This window comes from Mytilus edulis, chromosome 9 (genome assembly GCF_963676685.1).
Source record: "Mytilus edulis chromosome 9, xbMytEdul2.2, whole genome shotgun sequence".
NCBI lineage: Eukaryota > Metazoa > Mollusca > Bivalvia > Mytilida > Mytilidae > Mytilus > Mytilus edulis.
This window is the reverse complement of record NC_092352.1, coordinates 9181197-9194630: the sequence shown is the minus strand read 5'-3', so window position 1 is coordinate 9194630 and position 13434 is coordinate 9181197. Positions and strand designations below refer to the sequence as shown.

Here is a 13434-nt window from a genome sequence, read left to right as displayed (position 1 = left end):
CTTTGTCAGGTGTTTTATAGAATTCGTATCTTTGGTTTATAAATTTAAAAGAAAAAAATAGTTATTATTCGTATAAGTTGCATTGCAGCATTGTGTTTGTCAAGTCTTTTGTAAAATGTTTCCTTTTTTAATATAAAAATTTTGTCTTATTTGATTGATTTGTTTTCAAATTGTAAGTCAACAATAAGAATGTTTTTTTAGATCTTTATTTATAAAATAAAATATAAGAATGTATTTAAATTACACGAAATGTCATTCAAAATTGTGATGCATGTGCGTAATCACTCTATAATAAACTCTTTTGTTGGCGACCCAAACTATTTTTTTGGGTACGAATTGCGCCCTTTGAAAAGGAGACGTGGTCCTGCCTTTTTATGAATCACAATTTATGGTAAAATATATTAATAATTTTTGTTCCCTATTGTTTATCCTCCCGTTTTGGACGGTGATGTTCCATCGGCATGGTCTTTTGGTTCTTATATATTCTAAGTTGCTGTGTCCGTATATGTGACGTTGTAGATTTTGATCAACGTAATTGTGTATCACTGAAAAGGTATGAAGTCAGCACACGCTACATTTAGCCTTTACTAAATTTTTTGATAGATACGAAGATTTTGTTTGGATGTTTGGTTGTATCTTTTGAATATTTTAACAAAAGGGATATCACATCCATACTTAAACGGTGATGTTGATTAAAGATTCCGAAAATTTAGATTTTATCCAAAGAATTTCAAAAAGGTTATTTATTAAACAGCACAGCACGATCTTAAAACACGGTTTTGTTTATGCCATTAACATTTAGAATGTAGGAGTGTCTAAATAGCAGAGAAAATCCTACACTCCTACTCTGCTATTGGTCCGTTATATGATCAACTTAGTCAGAAACAGACAATTGAATCTGTTGCAACAAGATTTTCCAGTTTAACTTGTTGCTTGATTGTTTAAAGTCATATGAAACGGTGACTGGTGAATAATAATGTGTATCCAATTCTTAAACCAATGCATGTATATATCATAAACTCAGTCTTCTGTGCACGATTGTTTCATTTCTTACGCAAAAATATCGTATATTCGTCATTTTTTTTTAGTCTGTCTGATCTGATTTCACAAATATGGCAGCTCATTAATTGCCGTAGTGTGAAGCCGTAGTTTACTGATTGTCACCTTATAGTAAACAATCAACAAAGACTCATGGATAGTAAACACGTGTATAACAGGTACAATGAGACAACAGTTTATTCTAATGACAGATCCATGCGTATTGCGATCACCGGATTTTTACGAGAAGGGTCACGCTTAGGTTACTTGGATACGGAAAACATTTCGGCAAATTGCTTCCTGGAAAAAAGCAAAATCACAAAAATACTGAACTCCGAGGAATATTCCATCGGAAAGTCCCTAATCACATAATTAAATGACAAAACACATCAAACGAATGGACAACAACTGTCATTTTCCTGATTTGGTACAGGCATTGTCAAATTTTCAAATGTAGAAAATGGTGGATTGAACCTGGTTTTATAGCGCTAAACCTCTCACGTGTACGACAGTTCCATCAAATTTCGTTTTATTTACGCAAGCAATTAAAAAAATCAACTTCTTCTAAGTGTGGACAAATTAAAGAATTTTCTTCCAAAAAAAGTATATGTACATAAGTTTTATTATGAACATTATCCATTTAGTTATAAAAAAACATATGCATAATTTTTTTCATATTTGAAGTTTCATATGACTTTCACTTTACCAACGTTTTATATACATTGTGGATTATATTATATAACGTTCCTATCGATCTCTTTTTGCATTGGTGTAAATTGTTATCTTTTATTTATTGATTCGTTGGTTATCGCCACAGCTCTGTGTCTGTGTGTGTTGATTGTACCTGGATCTCCAAGATTTTTTTTGGCCTTTATAATGGCCTGATATTTATGCCTCTATTTTGCCCGATATTTTTTTCCGTTCATTGGAGTTTTTGGACGGAAAATGTCAATGATGCACCTTGACACTTTGTCATTGGCATATCATACAATCGATAAGTTCAAAAATAATAGTGAATTTTGTTGTTGATTAAGAGTATCAAATTGCAAAAATTCCATACAAATATAAATGGTATAAACTTTTAAAAATGCATACTTGAATAAATTCCATTGCAAATGTGTGTAATCGTGATTAACACAAGTGTATCTTAAAGTATTTTCTTTTATTTTAAGATGTTAGAGGCGTAATTTAAGTTCAATCTGCATAAATTTTTTCAGATTCATTTAATTCAGAAAAAAATATCGATTGAAAAAGTCTCTCGGTGTTATCGAGAGAATGAAAACATGTTCCCTCAAAGTTTGTTCGTACCTTTCGTTAATTTGTAAGAACGCACGAATGTAAAAAGAGCTCTGTTAGACGTCAACATGTTCAAGCTGTATCACTGGGGTTAAGCTGATGACCGTAACTGCATTCACGGTCATCCCAAGATGTCGGATGAAAAATTAGGTCAGTTTCTGTATTGTCTGTTTAAGTGTTTCTATATCATTTTCTTTACAAATCATACATTGAAACGATGTAAATTTATAAAAGAATCACTCGAAAATCACTAATTACTTCCGAGAAATGTGCATGAAACGGGAAATTCGATTTGAAAAAATCGTTAAGATGACCGTAAATCATAATCAAAATATTTTCAAGATGACCGTAACATAAAACAAGGATGACCGTGATTGGTAAAAAGATGACCGTAACTTGTAAAGGATTACCGAAATTTGTAAAGACTGACTGTAATTTATATAGGACGACCGTAACTTTTATAGGATGACCATCAGTTCTAAGAAATATCCGTATTGTATTCAAAGCTTTTTTGTTGAGTTTGTCGATCTCAATAGGGGCTCGGTTAGCGGATATAAATATGTTTCATAAATTTCATTTTTTAAACTATAATATAATTGGCAATATTTAGGATTTATAACAATGATAGTAAATTGCATATTTCTCGTAAACAATGAAATATTTATTGATATCGACGTTAAAATTTTAACACAAATTGACAGCGATACGACGAAAATTTGAAGAAACATGAATGTGTCCCTAGTACACGGATGCCTCATCTACACTATCATTTGCTATGTTTAATGGACTATGAAAATGGGATAAAACTGTAATTTGGCATTAGAATTAAAAAGATCATACTATAGGGAAAATGTGTACTAAGTTTCAATTTTATTTAACTTGAAGCTGGACAAACAAACAGACGAACGGACGAACGTACGCACAGACCAGAAAAACATAATGCCAATAAATGGAGCATTAAAAACATTAATAATACATACGAATATTTGTTAATCGAGCCCATGTGTATGGTTCCAGAGGAAGCAGATTAAAATCTTAATTTGTCTTGGTATATGCAGGCGGAAACACTTTTGAAATAGAACAAAATAATCGAAGCTCTGTTTGTATCGAAAAAGCGATAAATGTTAACTGTAATGTTTGATATAGTAACAAAATTTTAAAAAGTTAATAGAAACAAATAAAACGACAATTTTCTTATTTTAAAAACACCATTTGCATAAGTTTTCAATGTATCTATTACATAGTAATGCAAAACAATAAGATATCAAGTCGACAACATGGTTCTTATCGGGGCCTTTTATAGCTTACTATGCGGTATGGGCTTTGCTCATTGTTGAAGGCCTTACGGTTACCTATAATTGTTAATGTTTGTGTCATTTTGGTCTTTTCTGGATAGTTGTCTCATTGGCAATAATACCACATCTTCTTTTTTATATATAGTATCTATAAGTTGGATGTAGAAAATGCAAAACCTCCGAATTTGTTTATCACGGACGGAGAACATATCAATCTTATAGTTCAGAAATTTTCGTGTCTGCCCTTCCATTATGTGAATCAAGAAAAAATTCCCCAAAACAGGTAACGATTGTATCGAAAAGAGAAAAATCGAGTGCACCTTTTTATGTTAGGGCATGTTTGGGTGTATATTTCGTCTTTAAAACGTACAAAGCAAGATTCCGAAAATTTAGATTTTATCCAAAGAATTTCAAAAAGGTTATTTATTAAACAGCACAGCACGATCTTAAAACACGGTTTTGTTTATGCCATTAACATTTAGAATGTAGGAGTGTCTAAATAGCAGAGAAAATCCTACACTCCTACTCTGCTATTGGTCCGTTATATGATCAACTTAGTCAGAAACAGACAATTTAATCTGTTGGAACAAGATTTTCCAGTTTAACTTGTTGCTTGATTGTTTAAAGTCATATGAAACGGTGACTGGTGAATAATAATGTGTATCCAATTCTTAAACCAATGCATGTATATATCATAAACTCAGTCTTCTGTGCACGATTGTTTCATTTCTTACGCAAAAATATCGTATATTCGTCATTTTTTTTTAGTCTGTCTGATCTGATTTCACAAATATGGCAGCTCATTAATTGCCGTAGTGTGAAGCCGTAGTTTACTGATTGTCACCTTATAGTAAACAATCAACAAAGACTCATGGATAATAAACACGTGTATAACAGGTACAATGATTGATTGATTGATTGTTGGTTGCTTTACGCCGCATTAGCACAAAAAGGCTATATCGCGGCGAGAGCTAATTCGAATATTTTTACAATTTAAAGCATATTTTTAAAATAAGACAAAACGTCCTTCAATATACTAAAATTCTTGACTAAAGCAAATTGATTATATACAAATAAAAATCAACAGTAAAATAACGTGATAAAAATTAAAAACGATTTAAATATAATAACAGTTTTATATTCTATAATAAATTCCAATTTCTTTTAAAAATGCAACAATATTTGTAAAAGGAACATTTTTGAATAAATCATACATATTATTGACATTGAAATGCTTCTTACGAATATCAGCAAAGTCAATACAATTAATTAAAACATGTTTAATAGTATACTTGCAGTTGCAAGGAACACATTGTGGTTCATTTTCATTTTTTAAAAGATACTCGTGTGTTATTCTAGTATGACCAATACGACATCTAGTAATAACACACTGATCTTTTCTGCACATACTATTATTAAAAGGTTTGCCTAAATTAGGTTTAATTTCATGCAATTTATTATCATCTTTTTTACTCCATTTATTTTTCAATATATTAAAAACATATTCTCTAATATTAGATTTAAAATCAGTATATGGTATATCACAGTTAGATAGAGGGTCACCCAGGGCATTCTTTGCCTCAAGGTCTACAGCTGTGTTTCCAAGGATTCCAACATGACTCGGAACCCATAGAAATATTATTTCTTTCAGAAGAATTTTTAAATTCCTCATTACATATAAAATTTTGAGAATTGTTGGGTTTTTAATTTTAGTATTTCGTATAGCTTGTAAGCATGAAAGTGAATCCGAACATATAATAAATTTGGATTTATCTGAAGAAGCAATAAATTTCAAAGCCAAAATTATTGCTTCTGCTTCAGCAGTAAAGATGGATGCATCAGATGGCAAACGGAGAGTTGCAGCTCTGTCCCTGAAGACAGCAGCAGATGCAACTATGTCACCATCTTTTGATCCATCAGTATAGACAGTTGAGAAATCTAGATAATCGGCTTTAATTTCAGCATAGTGTTGCTGAATTAAAAGAGGATTTGTTTTATTTTTATTGTGTTCACGGAGATCAAATATCATTTTTGGTTTGGGAAGTTCCCATGGAGGATATTTGCAAATTTTAACTTGAGCAACAGATTTTAAATCAAAAGAAGCTAAATGTGGTTTTAAACGTATACCTAACGGAGGAATTTTATTTTCATGTTTTGCAAAAATATCTTCATAAATCGGATTAAAACACAGCTGTAGGCAGGATTATCTGAATAGGCTTTTAGTTTGACAGCATATTGAAGTCCAAGCTTCAAACGTCTGTCAGAGAGTGAGTGCTCATCAGCCTCTACATACAGACTCTCAACTGGTGAGGTTTTAAATGCGCCAAGACAGAGACGCAAACCTTGGTGATGCACAGCATCGAGAATCTGCATGTAGGACTTCCTTGCAGAGCCATACACTATAGAGCCATAATCTAGTTTAGATCTAACTAGAGATCTATATAAATTAAGTAAAATGTTGCGATCAGCACCCCAGTCAGTGCTACCGACAACTTTTAAAATATCTAAAGCTTTTAAACATCTCGATTTTAACATTTTGATATGGGGTAGAAAGGTTAACTTTTTATCGAAAATTAACCCAAGAAATTTGGTTTCATCAACCATTTTAATTGGGTTGCCGTACAAAGTGAGTTCTGGATCAAGATGCAATTTCCTTTTGTTACAAAAATGCATCCCGACCGTTTTTGACGTGGAAAATTTAAAACCATTTTCCGAGGCCCATTTTTCAATTCTTCCAAGACATATTTGTCTTTTTATGTTATTCATATTTTTGCCTCTGTAACATATTAAAAAATCATCAACGTACAATGAACCTTCAATATTACTTTTTAAAACTTCAACAAGGCTGTTGATTTTAAGACTAAATAATGTAACAGATAAAATACTGCCCTGAGGGACACCCATCTCTTGATCATACAGATCAGACATGGTCGAATTTACTCTAACATTAAATTGTCTGTTAGAAAGAAAATTAGAAATAAAATTAGGCATATTGCCTTTCAACCCCATATCAAATAAATCTTTCAAAATACCATATTTCCATGCAGTATCATAGGCCTTCTCAAGGTCGAAAAAGACCGACACCACATGTTCATTTTTCGCAAAACCATTACGGACAAATGATTCGAATCGAACAAGATGATCAAGAGTACTGCGGCCCTGTCGGAATCCACACTGAATATTGGCTAATAGCCCATTGGATTCCAAGAACCAAACAAGGCGATCATTGACCATCCGTTCGAGTGTTTTACAGACACAACTGGTAAGAGCAATTGGTCGATAATTAATAGGATCCGTATGATCTTTACTTGGTTTTGGAATAGGCACGACGGTTGCAAGCTTCCAGATTGATGGTAAATCACCAGATTCCCAGATGTTATTCATGAGCTGCAAGAGAACTTCTAGCGAGGAATCTGGCAAGTGTTTTAAGAGTTGGTAGTGAATATTATCAGGCCCACAAGCTGTATCATGGGCTTTTGACAGAGATGTTTTAAGTTCTTCAAGAGAAAATAGTTTATTATAATTTTCACCATTTTTTGATTTAAAGTTTAATTTAATTTTTTCTTTTTGTTTTTTAACTTTTTTAAAGTCTTCCCTGTAGTTGTTACAAGAAGAAGATTTCGCAAAAGTTTCACCAAGCTTGTTGGCAATATCCTTTTCAGATGTTAATAAATCATTGCCGTCTTTCAAATGTTTTACAGTGGCTTTAGAATTTTTACCTTTGATTTTATTTACCATATTCCAAACTTTTGTCATCGGAGTGCGAGATGTAATCCCCGAGACAAATTTTTTCCAGGATGTTCGTCGGGCTTGCCTACAAGTCCGCCGTGCCTTAGCGCGAAAAATACGGAAATTACTCAAGTTTTCCGTCGTTGGTTGTTGATTGAACCGTCTTTCAGATTTTTTACGGTCACCTATGGCTTGATCACAAGCGTCATCAAACCATGGTTTGCTGGGATGTTTCGGATTTGCCGAGGTCTTAGGAATAGTTCTGTCAGCAATTGAGGTTAAAACTGTATTAAAAGTTAAAATTGGATCGTGTACAGTCTCAAACATCTTTGACTGAAGTTCCGCTTGACAGAGATTCTCAAACAAGGACCAGTCCGCCTTTTCAAGTTTCCAACGTGGTACTCTCTGTTGGGCAGAAGTAAAAAGATGTTCAAGTACTATTGGAAAGTGATCACTTCCACATAGATCATCATGAACACGCCATGAATAATCCAGAAGCAGAGAGGGATCGCAAATAGTGATATCAATAGAAGAATAAGACCCGTTTCCAGGATGAAGATACGTATTAGATCCATCATTAAAAATGCATAATCCTTCTTGAGAGACAAAGTCCTCAATGATCTTACCTTTGGCATTATGAGTCTTGCTACCCCATAATGGATTGTGAGCATTGAAGTCGCCCATAAGTATAAATGGTGAGGGTAATTGATCAGTGAGGTTTTTGAGTTTTGCTTTATCTATAATTGAATTGGGTGGAATATATATCGAACATAAAGTAATTGTTTTGTCTAACGATAAACGAATTGCAACTGCTTGCAGATCCGTGGTGAGTTGGACTGTGCTATGAATGACGTTGTCCTTCACAAAAATGGATGATCCGCCTGCAGCACGTTCATCTACCTTAGAAAATGTGCTATACATGTTGTATCCTTTTAAAGATACATTGTCACTTTCTTTTAGATGAGTTTCTTGAAGACAAAATGCAATAGGTAAAAATGACTGAACTAGAAGTGTTAACTCGAGAAGATTTATTTTAAGACCTCGGCAATTCCATTGGATGATATTAGTCATTATTTAATGATAGAAGGGCGAATGCTGTCGAGTTTGCCAGCATTCTTATTTCGCTCACCCTGAGATTGTGATCTTTCGGGTGGCGGAACACTTTCGGTTTCCATTTCAGTTTCATCGACAAGTGTTGAAAATCTGTTGTGCGAGGAGAGTCGTCGATCTCCGGGACCACATGTAGCTGGTTTTACTCCGCCTCGACCCCTACCCCGCGATCTCGAATCAGAAGACTTCTGAGAGGATGTATTTACTGGCTTCTTTTGGACATCCTTCTTTTCTGGAGAACGAAGAGGAGATGGGGCTTTAGTAGACTGTGTACTGGACGAAGAAGTTAACTTCTTAGATGAAGATGAAGGAAGACTTTTTGAGGTGGAAGAATCATCTATGTCACTGGGAAGATCCCAGACAGATTCACCGACCCAATTGTGTATTTCTACTGTTTCTTTTTTATTTGATTTCTTTTTCTCATTTTTTGTTGTTGATGATATTGAGCTCTGTAGGGAAGATTGAGTTGACTGAGTACTGGTTTTGGAAGATGTTGGTTTTCTTGGAATTAATATTTTATCGGTAGGTTCTGTTTCAACAGGCAGCATTGTAAAATTGTCCGCATCAATTGGCCAAGTCATGCGAGTTTGTGTATTCTCGTGACTGAATGAACGGACAACCTTGCTGGCGTACGATGGTCTGTTTGAAACAAGGAGATCATTCGAAACAGAAGCTATCTGTTTAGCTTCTGGGTAACTGATGTTTCTTTCTGTTTTAATTTTAATAATATTTTTTTCTTTAAGGTAAACAGGGCAGTCCCTAGACGATGAAAAATGGGATTCACCACAGTTTACGCATTTAGAAGATTCAGAGTTACAGTTTGTTCCCTCGTGTCCTTCGTCAGAACACTTGAAGCATCTCTGCTTACCACGACATTGTTTGCTTCCATGACCAAACTTTTGACAAGTAAAGCATCGAATTGGGTTAGGGATAAACATGTCAACTCTGATTCCGAAGCAACCTAAAGTAATAGATGGAGGAGGAGTTGGAGTTGTAAAGGTCAAAAGATATGTATTTAATTTGATTATATTGCCATTCTTTTTAATTTGAAATCTAATAACATCAGTTACACCTTGGCTCGAAAGTTCCTCACCGATTTCTTCCACGGTAAGGTCACCAAGGTATTGACTTCTGTCTCGAATGATCCCCTTACAGCTGTTCAAACTGTTATGAGGAGAGGCAGAAACAGGAAAGTTTGTTATTGTAGTCATTGTAAGTAAATTTGTTGATTGACTTTTGTTGGAACATTCAACCAACAAATTGCCAGATCTCATTTTTGAAACTTTTTTTACAGTACCAGCAACGCTTTGAATTTGTTTGTGAATTACAAAGGGCGATATTTTTGAAATTGGTTTTTCATCTGTTCCTTTTATTACAATAAATCTGGGCCAACTGTCATCTTCCCGACAGGGCTCTGAATCATCACATTTTCTTTTCTTATGTATTAAAGCTGATTTAGAGGGTTTGTTTTGTTGTGCCATATGAAAGGAGAAAGATTCACCATTCTTGTCATCCACCCACCTCGGAGTGCCTACAAGGGCGATGCTGTGTTTCCGTGGCGAACCGGGATCAAGTGCTAATGCTGAAAACGAGCTCCAAATATAATGTAGCTGGTCCTCAAAATCAGCACCTAAGATCCACTGCGGAAAGCACCAGATGTTCCAAAAATAGTATACTCAAGCAGAGCGTATCCATCAAGCGAAAAAGAAAGCGTACCACTTGATTGACCCATGAGCCATCGCCTTCTTCAGTTATCCGAAATATAAATAGCTTAATTTAAAACACATGTGTATATTATGAAAATTGTTACAAGAAAGCTTATTGTTGAGGATTAACTGAAGGGCTCGACATGACCAGCCGATTGATCGAACCGGGTCCATCCGACCTCCCGTTTAGATGATATCGAAGCCAAAGCAGCTTATTGAACTATAGTCTCGTCCGTCCGGGTATTTTCTGACCGTAAGGAGTCTGGCTATAGCCCTCATCCACAAGGATCTCGTCAACCACCGACACGGGTAGCAACCCACGGCAAACGGGTTGGAGAGCTTATTTTATTTAAAACATCGGGCATCTCACGATGTTCGGATCACTTTAGTCTGGTCTCTACCCTTCGACCTGTCCAGCATGGGTAACCCTACCAGGAGACGAAGCTCCAGCTGGCATAGCTCTTGGGGTCACAGAGACACGCAAGCCCCCCGACCACGGCAAGGATAGCGATCCACCGGAGGGAACAGGTACAATGAGACAACAGTTTATTCTAATGACAGATCCATGCGTATTGCGATCACCGGATTTTTACGAGAAGGGTCACGCTTAGGTTACTTGGATACGGAAAACATTTCGGCAAATTGCTTCCTGGAAAAAAGCAAAATCACAAAAATACTGAACTCCGAGGAATATTCCATCGGAAAGTCCCTAATCACATAATTAAATGACAAAACACATCAAACGAATGGACAACAACTGTCATTTTCCTGATTTGGTACAGGCATTGTCAAATTTTCAAATGTAGAAAATGGTGGATTGAACCTGGTTTTATAGCGCTAAACCTCTCACTTGTACGACAGTTCCATCAAATTTCGTTTTATTTACGCAAGCAATTAAAAAATTCAACTTCTTCTAAGTGTGGACAAATTAAAGAATTTTCTTCCAAAAAAAGTATATGTACATAAGTTTTATTATGAACATTATCCATTTAGTTATAAAAAAACATATGCATAATTTTTTTCATATTTGAAGTTTCATATGACTTTCACTTTACCAACGTTTTATATACATTGTGGATTATATTATATAACGTTCCTATCGATCTCTTTTTGCATTGGTGTAAATTGTTATCTTTTATTTATTGATTCGTTGGTTATCGCCGCAGCTCTGTGTCTGTGTGTGTTGATTGTGTACCTGGATCTCCAAGATTTATTTTGGCCTTTATAATGGCCTGATATTTATGCCTCTATTTTGCCCGATATTTTTTTCCGTTCATTGGAGTTTTTGGACGGAAAATGTCAATGATGCACCTTGACACTTTGTCATTGGCATATCATACAATCGATAAGTTCAAAAATAATAGTGAATTTTGTTGTTGATTAAGAGTATCAAATTGCAAAAATTCCATACAAATATAAATGGTATAAACTTTTAAAAATGCATACTTGAATAAATTCCATTGCAAATGTGTGTAATCGTGATTAACACAAGTGTATCTTAAAGTATTTTCTTTTATTTTAAGATGTTAGAGGCGTAATTTAAGTTCAATCTGCATAAATTTTTTCAGATTCATTTAATTCAGAAAAAAATATCGATTGAAAAAGTCTCTCGGTGTTATCGAGAGAATGAAAACATGTTCCCTCAAAGTTTGTTCGTACCTTTCGTTAATTTGTAAGAACGCACGAATGTAAAAAGAGCTCTGTTAGACGTCAACATGTTCAAGCTGTATCACTGGGGTAAAGCTGATGACCGTAACTGCATTCACGGTCATCCCAAGATGTCGGATGAAAAATTAGGTCAGTTTCTGTATTGTCTGTTTAAGTGTTTCTATATCATTTTCTTTACAAATCATACATTGAAACGATGTAAATTTATAAAAGAATCACTCGAAAATCACTAATTACTTCCGAGAAATGTGCATGAAACGGGAAATTCGATTTGAAAAAAATCGTTAAGATGACCGTAAATCATAATTAAAATATTTTCAAGATGACCGTAACATAAAACAAGGATGACCGTGATTGGTAAAAAGATGACCGTAACTTGTAAAGGATGACCGAAATTTGTAAAGACTGACTGTAATTTATATAGGACGACCGTAACTTTTATAGGATGACCATCAGTTCTAAGAAATATCCGTATTGTATTCAAAGCTTTTTTGTTGAGTTTGTCGATCTCAATAGGGGCTCGGTTAGCGGATATAAATATGTTTCATAAATTTCATTTTTTAAACTATAATATAATTGGCAATATTTAGGATTTATAACAATGATAGTAAATTGCATATTTCTCGTAAACAATGAAATATTTATTGATATCGACGTTAAAGTTTTAACACAAATTGACAGCGATACGACGAAAATTTGAAGAAACATGAATGTGTCCCTAGTACACGGATGCCTCATCTACACTATCATTTTCTATGTTTAATGGACTATGAAAATGGGATAAAACTGTAATTTGGCATTAGAATTAAAAAGATCATACTATAGGGAAAATGTGTACTAAGTTTCAATTTTATTTAACTTGAAGCTGGACAAACAAACAGACGAACGGACGAACGTACGCACAGACCAGAAAAACATAATGCCAATAAATGGAGCATTAAAAACATTAATAATACATACGAATATTTGTTAATCGAGCCCATGTGTATGGTTCCAGAGGAAGCAGATTAAAATCTTAATTTGTCTTGGTATATGCAGGCGGAAACACTTTTGAAATAGAACAAAATAATCGAAGCTCTGTGTGTATCGAAAAAGCGATAAATGTTAACTGTAATGTTTGATATAGTAACAAAATTTTAAAAAGTTAATAGAAACAAATAAAACGACAATTTTCTTATTTTAAAAACACCATTTGCATAAGTTTTCAATGTATCTATTACATAGTAATGCAAAACAATAAGATATCAAGTCGACGACATGGTTCTTATCGGGGCCTTTTATAGCTTACTATGCGGTATGGGCTTTGCTCATTGTTGAAGGCCTTACGGTTACCTATAATTGTTAATGTTTGTGTCATTTTGGTCTTTTCTGGATAGTTGTCTCATTGGCAATAATACCATATCTTCTTTTTTATATATAGTATCTATAAGTTGGATGTAGAAAATGCATAACCTCCGAATTTGTTTATCACGGACGGAGAACATATCAATCTTATAGTTCAGAAATTTTCGTGTCTGCCCTTCCATTATGTGAATCAAGAAAAAATTCCCCAAAACAGGTAACGATTGTATCGAAAAGAGAAAAATCGAGTG

At 34.3% G+C, this 13434-nt stretch overlaps 1 protein-coding gene across 1 annotated transcript; it reads right to left on the bottom strand.

The window, feature by feature from the left end:
- Positions 1–8428: 8428 nt before the first annotated feature.
- Positions 8429–9679, bottom strand: LOC139489424 (uncharacterized). The gene has a single exon (XM_071275745.1). It carries the CDS (start codon positions 9677–9679, stop codon positions 8429–8431), a length of 1251 nt encoding a protein of 416 aa, XP_071131846.1.
- Between the last annotated feature and the right edge of the window lie 3755 nt (positions 9680–13434).

Excerpts from the sequence above, each read along its gene's own strand:
- LOC139489424 (XM_071275745.1), bottom strand. The coding sequence starts at position 9,679 with ATGACTACAATAACAAACTTTCCTGTTTCTGCCTCTCCTCATAACAGT.